A 15288-nucleotide genomic window follows, 5' to 3' on the forward strand; every position below is an offset into this window, starting at 1 on the left:
GCCCCAAAAAAATAAGGATCAACCGTAAAATCGCCCCCTTAAGTGATCTACCCTAGAACGCCCTCCCCAAGCATGTATTAGTTCTGAAAATTAATTCTATACAAAAATGCTTTTCATACAAACCCGCAAATAAAATTGATTTTATAATTTTTATGCGGGATTGATTTTGTAAGCTGTTACTTACCTAGGTTAATGTTTTAATTCAATTTGCTTTAGTAATACGGATAATTTTGAACAAATTTAGGCTATACTCTAAGTTAGCTTATAAAAATCCATACTCTTCCCCTTCCCCAAAAACGATTTGGGGAGAATTGTGCGGTTGATCAGTTTTGTAGATTCTCAAAAGCAGTCTTTATGAAAAACAAAATGAATCTTTCCCAAAGATTAAAAATGAATTGTGATCTAATTTTTTGTCAACCAGAAGAAATTATTTTACTCGATCATTGTCAATTTAATGAATTACGATTTTTTTATCGTATTTTTTTTTTCAGTTTTGCAGTATAAACACAGCAATAATTTAAAATTTAACTCCTGCTTTTGGTTTGATACTTGTTACATCAGATGAAACTAAGTTGGTTTTGACATAAAAATAGTTTTCACGGTTTCAGTTTTTTTGGTTCACAATTTTTTCCCATTTTTTTCTTCTCATTTATTTTGTTAATTTTTTTAAAAATATTTACTCCCCCCACGCTACTTTACTTCCCTTGTCGCCATACCAGCTGATAACCCCTCTCACGTATACAACCCCTTGTCATCCTCAAGTTTGCACCCCCTATACCCCTCTACTTATATCTGCTGTGCATTTACCCCCTTTACTTCTAAGGGGGATGAGGGCAGGGGTAGGGGTAAGGATAAACGTAGAGGGTGGTCTATATGTGTGTGAGGGAGTGGCAAATTTGGATGTCGGTGGGAGGAGGCAAATGTGGATGCAAGGGCAAATGTGGATGTGGGGGAGCCAAGTGTAGAACGATATTTCGTTTGCTCGTCAATTTCTCCCCCCCCCCCCCCACACCCAGCAGTTCATTGAAAATCCAACAAAAACTTTTTTCATCCCCGTTTGTTTCTTATCTCAAGATGTAACTGTGTGCCGTCACGGTAAAATTATTCAGCTTCAATTTTACAAGGAATCAAGTAGTGTTTTTCAAAGCTTTTCAAAGAGATCATAACAAACGATTACGCTGTGTGAGAATTGTAATATGCAGAGGTGGATTTAGGGGTATGTGAGATGGCATTGAAACGGATCTAAAAACTTTCTGAAGGCGCTTTTGGAGTCAAATAAAATAAACGTGGATTGAGTTTTTACGTAGATATTTAATTATATTGAAAATATAATTGATTTTGGTGGTCTACATTTGCAACAAAAACGCGTTGAAATGACCATATTTTAGGCATCAGTTTTCCATAATAATCAATTATTATTCATGGTGTTCAGTATTTGTAAGTAAACGTATTGACCGAGTGTTGATTTTACCAGCAAAATATCAGCTGACTAGCAAAAAGGTCGACTTTTTTGAAGTTCAAATTGTTTGTTTTTCTCAATGAACGTCGCAACTCCGCCCTTCAACCGAAATATAGGATATGTTTGAGGCCCACCATGTTCCGTGATTGTTATTTAAGTGTAAGGCAAAATTACTCAACCCAGAAAAATTACCCAAAAATAGCATGTAATTTTAACCAGGGGCTCAACAGTGGTTATCCGTGATGAGTTGTTTAGTTCGTATCTTGGTCCGTTGCCTTGTGAGTAGATCGGGTTAATCTCATTTAACTTAAAAAATTCAGTAAATCTTCTTCATTTTTGAGAGTTAATTTGTAAAAAAAAAAAAGGTTTTTAACACGTTCGCTGTTGGATATTTTGTTTGCTCGTCACTTTCTCCAAACCCAAAACCCCCTACCCCCCACGCCCCAGAGCAGCTCATTGAACCCTTTTTCGTCCCTGTTTGTTGCTTATCTCAAGACGTAACTGTGTGCTTATTTTTCTCGGTAAGTTTTTTGCGCTTCAACTTTACAAGGAATCAAGTAGTTTTTTCAAAGCTTTTCAGAGAGGTTGTAACTAACGATTACGCTGTGTGAGGGAATTGTAATATGCAGTGGTGGATTTAGGGGCAGGTATGGGGGATGGTATTGAAACGGAGCCAAAAGTTTTCTAAAGGCGCCTTTTGGAACCAAAAACTATACTCCCCGTCTCGTCTCCGTTTTCGGCGCGGTCTCTCATTTTAGTTCTTATTTTTCTTCAAAACTTTCTTATTCAATCTGTTTTTTTCCAAAGTTTTCTTTGGCAGACCTCAGAAAACAACTTTGGCTGACTTAAAAAAGGTCCGCAAATTTTCAAAAAAAAAAAATATATATATATATATATATATATATATATATATGGGAAAATACACATTTTCTTCAAAAACCCCTAGATCTGCGCCTGATAATTTTGTTAGATATATTATGCTGGAATGTAATCTTTGCTTTCTAAATATCCAATATCTTTGCTTCCTTAATTTCAAATGCTTTAAGCTTAATCTCCTTCTTATGCGATTTTGGAAGACAAAGAGTTCCTTTGAGCTTTCTGAAGATATTGTTCTCAATTTAACCGCTATGGTATCTAAATACTTAGGCCTTTAGCGCATCCAACGGTTAAGAAGATGCAAATATTAGACCTTGAAACGAATTGCCTTTTTTGTAAAAGAGGGAAAATTGTTAACAAGTCCGTTTTTGAAAATATTTCTTTTAAGTAAGATTACAAACACATGTTTGAAGTAATTTATGTATATTTAGTTCACTTTTGAAAGCATAAGGCATGGCAGTTTTAAAAAACATCATTGGCTACAGAATATGAGGAACAAATTTTCTATCACACAGTTGAAAATTATTCATGATTATCACTGTTTGTTAGCTACGCGAGCTCTAATAAATTGAAGTTCCTAGGTTTAATTGGGGTTACCGCAGTGTCCCGTAACTCAATGTATTAGTGGAGCACCTGGGTTTTATATATTATAACTCTTTCTTTCACACCTTTTACCAACTGATTAGATCGTTAAGGATAGACATGTTTTGTTCCTCATAAAAAAATGACTATTTTTGGCAAACAGTATAATTCCGATCATTAATTCAGAAGTTTAAAAAAAAGACAAGAGTATGGTGTCGTCAAGTACTTCTTTTTTCTCATTTTGAGGACAAAAATCTTGCGATAAATAAAAGGTCAAAAATTCACCATGGTATTATGATATTATAATCAGAGCTAAATTGTTCCGTGTCTTTTCGTTATTTTTAAAATAAGTGTGACAAGCGGAATGAACAAAGTTTTCACAATATCGCCAGAATAAATTAAAGCATTTCCGCACACAGGTAATTTGATTAATCTAAATTTATGCAAATGTTGCAAAATTTCATTTTTAGACCTGCCTTTTTTAATAGTTCATTGACATGTCAGTTCTTCAATGTGCTGTGAGTGCACTATTTGCTCTCGGACTCAAGCTTATTTGCATGAAAACACATTATTTTCAGATTTTTCTTGTAACACTGTTGCAAGGTTTCCATTCATTTTGCAAGGTTCTCGCGAAACTTGCATTGCATTTGCGAGAAGTGAGCATGATTTTGCATTCTATAATTTTTCGCTTTATAATATTATATTCTTTTATGATTATATTCTATTATGATTTTTCTTTTTTATAATTTTTTTTGCTGTTTTTGTATGTTCAATGCTTTCTCAAGTTTCAGCAAAGTGAAGACCTTTATTGGTTATTTCAAGAAATTTTGTTTTTACATAATTGTTAGATATTGTAAATTGAACCTAAGATCAAAAAGACACAGGTCAGTTTGATTTTCGATAAACAACAGTGCGCTTCAATTTCTAACTTTTTCCTTTCTAGGCTTACCCTCGTCTTTGATTGCCGAAGCATCGAAAAAAAATGTATATTGAACCTCACCAGTTGTGTAGATTTTTTGAAAAAACCCAATTGATGCAGGCCACAGTGCCTCACTGGAGCATCAGTTTTATGATGTAACGAGGTGTTTTACACCCTTAATTTTGCAGATAAAATTTGTTTGTCAGGGCTTTTTTCAGCATGCCAACTTTTGTAAAAATTGAAAAATATAACAAATATTTTACTGGTTAAATTTTGCAGGTGAGGGAAAGGAAAAAAGCCATGGTAAATCAAGTCCTACTTAACCAGATAATATTATAAAAAAGCAAAAACAGATTTGTAAGGTAACATGAAATACACCCCGGGTTAACCAAAAATGCTAATGATACAATTTTTATGCAATTCCATTAGTGCAGAAAGCTGCACGAAAGGTCTATGATTACTGATTTTTCATTAATTGAAATTGTATGATTAACTTTTCTTCTTAAACCAATTTTTTTTAAATTTAGTATCTCAATTCAAATCGTAACCGAACACGTGTGACAAATACTCGATGGTTTCTCAAAAATAGTGAATTCCTCAGTTGTAACGGTTTTGCTTGCATAGCATATTGGTAAAGACCTGAGGGTAGATGTCTTACTTAAACAATATAACAAAGGAAGCAAACTTTTTCAAAGAAGCAATAGGGCAAAAAAGATTTTTTCTAATTTGAAATTTAAATTGATCATGCATTGCCCAAAGCTTACAAAAATCTGCCATACGGATTAAATAGGCTTTCCGAGCATGTATATTTTTTTGGATAAATGTTTGTTTGAGTACAAAATTGGATTAGCACCTGAAAAACTTTTAGAACACAATTTTAGTGGAAAATTTAAAAACACACTTTAAAAATTTATAAAGTCGCCTTCAAAAAATGCCTTTCATACAAATCCCTTTTAGTGAATGCTTAGCGTTTTTTTTTTCATGCCAAAACAAAAAAGTTATTTTAAAATTCAATGACACCATTTTAGCCAAATTTAATGAAATTTGTACGACAAACTTGTATTCGCGTTTTATGAGAGACTAAGTTCATGGAATTGTATGATAAACTTTTTTCCTCTTTTGAGGTTCACGCGGACTGTTTGGCCGTTTTACGATACTGTTTCATTTTTTAATTTTTTAGCTGATCACCTGTTTTAAAAGAATTTAGGCTATTTGAACGTTATAGTTGGAAAGAATGGGTATCGACTTTTGTAGAACCTTGTGAGATTTTTGCAAGATCGTGCGAGATTACCCCTCCTTGATTAACTAACTTAAATCAGTTTTACAAAATATCAAAAATGATATGAAAACTACATAGTTTCAAAAATTATATTAAAGTGGGATTTCGAAAAATGGATACTTTATACTCAATAAAAATATGCTCAAAAAACCAAAAACTCTTTTATTTTTTTATAGAGCGAATATACCTATTCTTCGAAGCAGTCTGAAAAGCTCATTAAATTTATTTTTTTTTCAATTTAGACTGATTTTACAAAAAATGACAGGCGACTATGCTTGCACTAGACTAAAATGCGGATGGCAACACTGATTGAACAATAGTTTGATAGCATTTTAATACGCAAACTAATTATGCGTGAATAATTTTCCGCACTCTTAATCGTTCCAAATTGAATTCAGGCCAACTATAGTTTGTCATGTTTCAAATGTTAGTACTTACATTCAATATTGGCAGTACAAATTTTATAGTTTATCACAAGTTTGAGCAAAAACATTTCGAGAATAGTTAAGTGGCCGTCAAAAAAATCAAGATTTTGCCCTGATATACGAGCAGTCTTGTTTTCTCATATCTGCGATACTGTTTCGTTGGCCACTCGCGAGCAATGGAGCACTGTAGCTTTAATTGTAGCTCTAACTTTAGGATTTTTGTTTAGGGAAAACTGACAACGTGACAGTGGGCATCCGGATATACAGCATCGGACCCATATCTGAAACAGAAATGGTGAGTCATCAATTGTACCATTTTCGTAACTGTTATATGATATTTATATAATTATTCTGTGAAAGTTTGAAAAGCACTATCTACCTTTGCTTGTTTTTTTCTTGGCATTCTCATAAAACAAACAATTTTAATCTGGGGTTTTGAAAACAAAAGATAATTCATGCTCAATATAAAACTATAATCGATTGAAAACAGTTTAAATTTTTCATTTTTTGGTATAGTTTTAGGCTTTTTATATAGCTGGTTTATAGTTCGGCTCACGGGGGGCTGACACCTTCTCCTCGGGGATTTGACAACCTCAATAATCAAAGGGTCCCCTCTTCGGTCTTTTTATGACATTCATTTGTGGGACCAAACCTAAAATTGTTCTAAAGGTGCCTATGACACCAATATATACCAATTTTTCAGGAGAGCGCGCGCCAAAACTTTCCAAAAAGTGCTCGAAAAAACTCAATTTTGACCTGTTTTTTTTCAAAAATTTGGCTGCGGCGCTAAAAACGTTGTCTAAATGAGGTCCTTTTAGTGTTCATGGAGAGCTCACAAAATCAATTCGCTCGGCATAAAAAAGAAGGTCGACAAACTTTTTGATATCAGGTTTCATTTGTGGAGTGAGTCATTGCATTGAAGCGAATAAGAGTTCACTTTTAGGATGACCTGAAAACTAGTAGTCTTCCCGAAGTTCTATTTCAAAGTGTCAGCTGATTAGGGTTGCCGTTTGGCTGCTATAGAGATTGTCAAAACTATCTGACGACTAATTTGGATGCGGGCGGGGTTTTTTGTTTGAGTTTGATGTGCTCTTTTGAAGTGCAGAACGAAATGATTCATATCATGCACTTCGTGTACTGTTCCAAAAGTGGAAAACAACTGAAAATATTCACCATAGCGGTTTTTGTATGCGAATGCAAATCAATACATAGTCTTCAAGAAAATATGGGAGGGACCTATGGCGGAGGGTGTGTTTTTCTTCTTCCCACACAATTTGGCTAAATCATAAAGTTTCATAGTAATCCGATTGTATGTGATACTATATTAAAGCCCTACTATTTAAGACTCGAATTTCAAAAAAAAGTAACAAAAAGTAACGAATTTCAAAATAACACAAACTGTCTCACTGGCAGAAAAAAACTGGCGTGAATTTTTTTTTCGGTTGTCAGAATAAATTAGACAAAGTTGATGAGAGGCTAACTTCGCAATTAAATCTATTACAATATAAACGTTTATTTAGCAATTATTAAGTCTCATTTAAGCAGTTTTTTTAAACTGCCGTTCATTAAACTCTTGGGACAAATCAGAGGCAAGACAAAAAAAAGAACATTGACGTCTGGCGAGGCATTACAACACTTCCCTAGTACAAGAGTGTTGAAAATTAAAATGTTGTTCACCAGGTGCCGAAAGCCATCAGTTTTCAGGTTTGTTGAACATTTTTTCCATTTTGGCACTGTTGTACTTCAACCCGTGTTGATAAATCTTTAAAATAGTTTAACACTGTAGTTTCAGCGTATTTCTTGATCAATTATAAAAGCAAATTGACCCATATTTGGGGTAAAATTTGTTTGAAAATTTTGAAAAAAAACGCACAACATTTAATATACATCAGCACTGATGCTTTCGTTTTATCGTCCCGAGAGGTTAAATACCATCAAGTAGACAAAATTTCAAGTCATCAAGTAGAAAAAAAATTGTATTAACCAATCAGAATCGAGATAAGAAAAACAAATATACGCAAGAATACAGTGACGATTTAAAAAACTTTGGTTTTCAACTTATTTGCAACACTTGGCCGAAATAAAGTTTCCGTTGATTACTACAATATCTCTTTCTTCAGAAAACTTTATGTAGCTCCAAAACATCATTTTTTCCACCAGTTTTTGCTCTTGGAGTGATATAATTGATATGATAACGCATATTTGTTGGTCGTCTCAAAAACAAATTTTTCACTTGAATTAAATCAGCGATTGTTTCACCTGAAAAAAAAAACTCATTTTCTCAATTTTTTTTTGATTTTTCTCGAAAACTTTTGGTATTGATGTTAGAAATTTTGGGTTTTGCCGCTGATTTGTGCTCTAAAAGTTTTAATGACCAAACTTGATTGAAATTTGCTGGCTGATGAGTATGAGTGTGGTTCAAATTTTCCGAAGCTTTTAATAATATAATGCATTCAATTTGAAAAATGTTCGTCGTTCACGATATTTTGTTTAGCTGGCCATTTTTTTGTATAATCCGAATTGTATAAATCCGAAGTTCAAATGTATACAAAATGTCACTTGCAATCTTTTGTCGTAAAAAATTGTTAATAGTCCTATTTGGGATAACAAACGTGCAATATTTTGCTATCTTACAACAATTTTGCGTTCTTATTTAGCGGTCGATTAACTCAATCCAAATTGAATTGAGGCACACCAATTGAGGCATACCAAAGTGTCTAAATTGAATTGAGGCATATTCTTTTTTTTTCGATTATTTATTCAGTTTTTGAACCAAAAACCTTTTAATTGGCCTCAAAATGCAGTCAGAACATTCAGAGCTTCGCCCTCAAATACCGCCAGTCTTGTTGATGCTTACGTCAGTATAATAAGTGATTTCACTTGTTGATTAAATTGAGTCTTACGTACAAAACCATAAAAGAAAAATTCAAAAAAAAGAAAAGTAAACAATATGCTTCAGATAAACTGAAAAAGTTTTTTTTCTCTAAAGCTGTTTGAGTTACATTCATTGGCAAAAAATCCTCAGCTACTGTTGCTATTCCACCAGCTCGCAATATTTGGTTCTGTTGATGTATTTTTTAAATCTCGCACACATTGTAGATCTGAAGTAAAAGATGTCCGTTTTTAGTTAGATTGACGATTCGTTAAAATTTAGAGACAAAACTTCGCAGAAACATGTCATAAGTAGCCTCCTTAAGAAGTTTACGTTTTGTTCTATCTCCAAACTTTTTTCATCACAAAAGAAACGAAAAAAAGAGAAAACATTAGGTTTTTGTATGCCAAGTTTAGCAGCCTGAAAGTTTAGCTTTGAAGCGCAATGTTTCAAAATTTAACCGGTAGTTTTTGTTAATGAATACTCGAGTCGAATAAAAAACAAATTGATAAACTATGTGATTCTGGGGAAGGTCCAAGCATTTTTTTTTATTCATCCAATTTTGTCAAAAGATAATCAAAATTGGGAGAAATTGCCTAAAAATTTAAAATCGAGGATTGTTTTTCTTTTTATTCCATCAAAATTTTTAAAATTGGTTTGAAAATTGATGTAAGTTTTGCTTGATACTGTAACTTATTGTTCCAACTTTCGATACGAAAGTAACGGAATATTTGTGCTCGGGGTGGGTTTTTTTTCTTCTGACAAATTTCGACTTTTTAACTAGCCATTTTTGACGGATTTTTTAAAAATCATTCGAAAGCTATTGTTGCCCTGAGCTTAAATTTGAAAAGATATTTCACCTGTGACCCTTTTTGGCAAAGTTATGGGGGTTTAAAGATTGCCATTCCGGCCAATTTGGAACAATTAACGCGCGATATATTTCGCGCTATTAACACGTAAGCGGAGATTTAATCCGCCTTAGAAATCGTTCCAAATTGGTTCAAGAAAGCTGATATGCCATAATTGATAAAATAATAGGAGCGAAATCTATCTTTTTGTACTTTATATGGCGTGTGGGGGGATGATTTTCATAGAAAAATTTCAAATTTTTGAAAAAAATATTCATTTTATTTTATTATGTTTATTTTTTTTGTTATTACTGCTCATGACACCTCAAACGGCAGTCGGAACAATCAGGGCTTCGCCCTGATACGAGCAGTCTTGTTACTGTTTTAATACATTTACATATTTGATTTCCTTATAACAATGAAGTTATTAAGCAAAGGAACTGAACTTTAAGAAAATGGAAAGTGAAACAACCACGAAAGAAACATATTTGAGTCTGTACAAAATTTAGGACTGTTCCTGAAAGAAAGCAAAAAAAGTCACGGTGTATTTATGAGTCTTAGCTCGGTTTTCTATTTGTTCCGACTTTCGATACGAAAGTAACGGAATATTTGTGCTCGAGGTGGGTTTTTTTTTTCTTCAGACAAAATTCGACTTTTTAACTAGCCAATTTTGACAAAATTCTTCTACATCATTCGAAAGCTATTGTTGTTCTTAGCTCGGTTTTGAATAAATATTCCATCTGTGATTACTTTTTGTAGAGTTACGGGGGTTTAAAGGATGCCATTTTGGCCAATTTGGGACAATTAACGCGCGATATATTTCGCGCTATTAAAGCGTAAGCAAGATTTAATCCCTCTTAGAAATCATTCCAAATTGGTTCAAGGAAGATTATATATACCATAATTGATTTGTTAATAGGAGCAAAATCTATCACTTTGTACTTAATATGGCGTGTGGGGGGATGTTTTCACAAAAAATCTCAAACTTTTTAGAAAAAAAAGTTTTAATTTTACTTAGTTACATTTAAATTTTCCATGTTATTACTGCTCCATAGACCTTGAAAGGCAGTCGGAACATTCAGGGCTTCGCCCTGATACGAGCAGTCTTGTTACTGTTTTAATACATTTACATATTTGATTTCCTTATAACAATGAAGTTATTAAGCAAATGAACTGAACTTTAAGAAAATGGAAAGTGAAACAACCACGAAAGAAGCATATTTGAGTCTTACAAAATTTAGGACTGTACCTGAAAGAAAGCAAAAAAAGTCACGGTGTACTTATGAGTCTTAGCTCGGTTTTCTATTTGTTCCGACTTTCGATACGAAAGTAACGGAATATTTGTGCTCTAGGTGGGTTTTTTTTTTCTTCAGACAAATTTCGACTTTTTAACTAGCCAATTTTGACAAAATTCTTCTACACCATTCGAAAGCTATTGTTGTCCTTAGCTCAGTTTTGAATAGATATTCCATCTGTGATTACTTTTTGTAGAGTTACGGGGGTTTAAAGGATGCCATTTTGGCCAATTTGGGACAATTAACGCGCGATATATTTCGCGCTATTAAAGCGTAAGCAAGATTTAATCCCTCTTAGAAATCATTCCAAATTGATTCAAGGAAGATTATATATGCCATAACTGGTTTGTTAATAGAAGCAAAATCTATCACTTTGTACTTAATATGGCGTGTGGGGGGATGTTTTCACAAAAAATCTCAAACTTTTTAGAAAATTGTTTTTTAATTTTACTTAGTTACATTTAAATTTTCCATGTTATTACTGCTCCATAGACCTTGAAAGGCAGTCGGAACATTCAGGGCTTTGCCCTCTTGATACGAGCAGTTTTGTTTTATTTACTGAGACAATTGTTTGTCTATAAAATTTTATGGTGCCAATTTTAATGTTTGCCTATTTTATTTGATTATTGTTTGGGAAGATTTAAGTTTTTTTTAGAGGACAAAGGAGATAACATTTCTCAATCTTTCTGCGACGAATACTCTAGGGCTAATAATGCTTTTGTTTTTCCTCCTTTTTCAGTGCAGCTTGGTAAATGTTTGATGTTTTTAGCGGTCCTATTAGCCGTATTTGCTGTAGATTCACTTTGAAATTTTTTTGAACTTCCTAACCTTTTTTTCACATTCAAACCCGTGCAAATTTAACTAAATATTCCCCAAGTGATCTAGTTTATCAGACTTATTCGTTCTTCGTATTCGCTCTTGTATTCGAGCTATGAGCCAAAAGCGACGTCTACGACCTAACTGCTCTTATTGTAATGATTTCTCTAAGAAAACAACCCTCCAGAGTTACCAAGCGCTGAGTAGTATCATCTTTTGCGTGAAGCTCTTTGTTTGTTTTCATTCAGAAAACAGAACTTTCATTTGTAGATGGGCTGTAGACTACAATAAGCGCGCCCTTAAAAAATTCCCTTTGGGACGAAAACACGAATGCTTGAATATTTCAGTCAGACCGTGGTAGATATGATAGATTGCTTTTTGATAGATAACATTTGAGTAAAAAGAAGAATGCGACTTGTTAAAATAAATTGATTGCCTTAGTGTTCCTTAATCTAGACTGCATGTTTTGAAACGGCTACTGATTAAACGTGTTTTGAAGTACAAGGGTAGAAAGATGTTATCATTTACAGAAGTCAAGATTTTAGGTTGATGATAACTAACAACCTTAGATAAATCTATTATTAAGAATGACCAAACAAGCTCGATCAATGAAAACCCTATAAAGAACCTATTTTGCCAAAAATTTCGTCTGCATGTCAAATTTTAAAATCCGCTTGCCAGTTTTAAAGTAACAGGCCAAATATGAAGTTTTGGGTCAGTTTTTGGACGATTAAGACAAAAAAAATTTCAGCTTATGGTCTCCCTCAAATTTTGTGTATTTTGGCACCGAACACTTTGATGTATGTCGTAAAAAAATTACCAAATGAGTCCTTGATAGGAGGCTTGCTCCCCAAATTGGCTACTGTAAAAAAATCGTAGTGGAATCTTTGTTGACCTTGGCAACCGCTGCTTAATATCCCGTCAGATACCTAGATGAACTTTTTTTTAAAAAGTTTTCCGGTTAAAGATATTGAATAACTATCAGGGCTTTAAATATTGAACCTGAAAGCTGCTATATTAATAGTTTTCACTCTTCCAATTTTTACATAGAAGAATTTCCTTTAGAAAAAAAAACTAAATTTAGGACTTATTCAGTCCTTCAAAGCTCCTTAAACCCTTAAATGAGGTATAACCTGCTCTTTTTAATAAATAATTATTTTCGGAGAATCGGAAGTTCTTCTTTCTTTTAATGGCTGTAAATCAAACGGAGCGCAAATTTTTTTTACTTTTGGTGGTCTAGACATAAAATAACAGATCAAAACTTTGTTTGCCATAAGACTCCATGCTAATTTGAAAGAACCACATAAAACAAAAACCAAGGTCATGATCAAATAACCTATAACCAGCCCTAAATAACCAGTCCTATAAATCACTAAAATACTCAAATGAAAAATTAGAGCGAAAAAGATTGCTCGTATAAATCGTGTTAGTTGCCTTTCATATTATAAAAAATAAAAGAATTTTACAATGTTTTTGTTTTTAATTTGAAGCTTTTTGCTGTTTTCTTATCATTTTTTTTTGCAAAATGGCATTTGCATTTGCATTTGGATATAAGATGGTTTTGTCTTTGACTTGACACATAACAATACGAGTATTTGGAGGAGTGCAAGGTAAATAAGACGACAAGACATTAAGACGACAAGACATTAAGACGACAAATAAGCGTTAATACTTGTAAAATGAGCAGTTTGAGTTTAAGAGGTTTAAATTTCTCAGAAATACAACCTGGAGAATTGCGTGTAGCGTCGTCTTTAAGTCCCAGAAAAAAGGGTTGTCGTCTTAATGAACTGACACCATTTGAAGGTTTCCTTTTTATTACAATGCGAAATACAACATTGGGTGCAATTTGCAAAACCCTGTCCTGTTTTTTTTCTTTCTTTCTTTTTGCAAGGCGGAACGATTGCTGAAGTGAGCGGATTAGTTGAAATGAGTAGACTAAATATATGACAGTCGCAGAAGCTTTCTCTGTTCCAAGTGCAGATCCTCAATCTAAAACTGATTAATTTGGACTCTATTCTGTCTCTGATAAGATTTAAATGATCTCTTTAACTATATCCCACCTTTTGCAAAAAAGGGAGGGGGAGGTTCGTTACTACTTACTATACTAGGTATAAAATTCTCATATGCTTAACCGTTGATTTATTTCTTTATAGGGGATATTCTTCACTGCCATCGGAGGCCGGATATAGTTAAAAAGATCCCATTTAAAGTATATAAACCTAATCAAAGTGCAGGTCAATCCAATTGCCTTTGAAATTAAAAATTCAGTCAAATTTCATATCTTTTTTGTTGGCTATTTGCATTCGATCAAAATTTAAGCAGAGGGAGCATAAGTTTTGAGAGGATGCAACGTTTTTCTCTAGAAAAAATTAAAAACTTGGCCAATTTTTCTAAGACTGAACAAATTATTTCTCAGAGCTCTCCGAAAACTTTATAAAAACACACTAGTTTGCTAAAATGTTCAGAAAATTTTTTAACAAAAGCCTCCCTTCAACGTTCTAAGTTTGGATAATTCGAATATCTGAAAGATGCGTCTACTGGCATTAATTATGCAATACTAGGCAGCCCAGATTTTTTAAACTATATTCTCTAGCTTCTTGTCATTGGCCATCGCTAAGTTCCACCACAAAACTCCGGATTCTTTTCTCTCCTCCAGCTTCTCTCCTAGATTTCCAATTGTTTCCGGATATCTGACAGCAGGGATTCTTCTTCTGATAAAGATACATGTACCATATGATACGATAAACTAAACGCCCGGCGATATGCACTTTGACTATTCTATTGTCTCGGCCATCACTATTATCTAGAATTATAAACAAGCTACTCTTGTACAGATGTTTAATTTTAAATACTTTAATTTCATACAAATGTACCGCATTTACAAAAACTCCATAATTACAAAAAAATACCACATAAACATGGTAACTTTTGGGTAATATTGGGTGGGTATGAAACTTACGTTAGTAAAGCAATATCCAGGAGATACCTTCCAGAATTTAAGTTGTGAAATCTTTCAAAATTCTTTGCGATACGCATGAAAACTTAGTTTTTAGTTGTATAAAATTATCCATATTTTGTCCTTCCAACCATTTGAAAAATATGGAGGAACTTTGTATTCCGGTGTTGTTTTAGTTTTCACTTTTTTCCTTTTTTCTTTTTTTGTTTTCCGCGCAAAATCAGGTACCACAAATAATCATCAGAATTGTCAAAAATTATATCATATTCGAGCCCTTTCCGCCGTGATTCGAAGGATTTTTAAAGTTTATGAATAAATTTTCTCAGTGTCGAGAAAAACAGTTTGAATTTTTTGATTTTTGGTCTAAATCCGAGCGAATTAGGTGAGCGAGTAGTTTTTGGTTTTTCAGCCAATTTTTTTTCACAAACTATCATCGGAATGAAATGAGTGATATTTCACATTAAAAATTTTCCCATCCTACTTCGAACAACATAACAAATTTTCGAAAAGTTCTCCTAATTTCGAGAAAAAACCGGTTTTATATTTTTAAGTTTTAGTCAAATTTCGAGTGAATAAAGAAGCGAGCAGGCTAAAAAATAATTTTTGAAACTTTTTAAAGTTGAAACTTGTTTTTTTTTGCAGTCATTTTTTGACAAAAACCGTTGCCCCGCTTGTCTTTTTTTGACTGTCGAATATACTTAAGTTTCAGGTTTTCTTTACCCAACCGGTAAGCAAAGGTATTGCAATCGGGTCCTAGATTTTTTCTTGTGAATAATTTTTTCCACAGAAAACTCAAAATGAAAAAAGACAAAATTAGGTTTGAAATCGAAATTATTTGCGTCCACGGCACACTTGGGTTGGAGATAATGAATGCGCCTGGAACGGCAAGGGTCCAAAGCTCGAAACGGGCAGAACCTGTTTTTTTAAACGGGATATATTCTGTTTCAAAAAAATTGTCGGC

General features: G+C 33.3%; 1 protein-coding gene across 2 annotated transcripts in view; it reads left to right on the forward strand.

Moving 5' to 3' along the window:
- Window positions 1–15288, forward strand: part of LOC134845688 (gamma-aminobutyric acid receptor subunit beta-like) — a 91328-nt gene that overhangs the window by 15201 nt on the left and 60839 nt on the right. For both annotated transcript variants that reach the window (XM_063862731.1, XM_063862732.1), the window contains exon 2: window positions 5768–5835. In XM_063862731.1, coding sequence (XP_063718801.1) covers window positions 5768–5835 — 68 coding nt within the window. The remainder of the gene's footprint in view (window positions 1–5767; window positions 5836–15288) is intronic.

Source organism: Symsagittifera roscoffensis, chromosome 5 (genome assembly GCF_963678635.1).
Source record: "Symsagittifera roscoffensis chromosome 5, txSymRosc1.1, whole genome shotgun sequence".
In the NCBI taxonomy this organism is placed as follows: Eukaryota; Metazoa; Xenacoelomorpha; order Acoela; family Convolutidae; genus Symsagittifera; species Symsagittifera roscoffensis.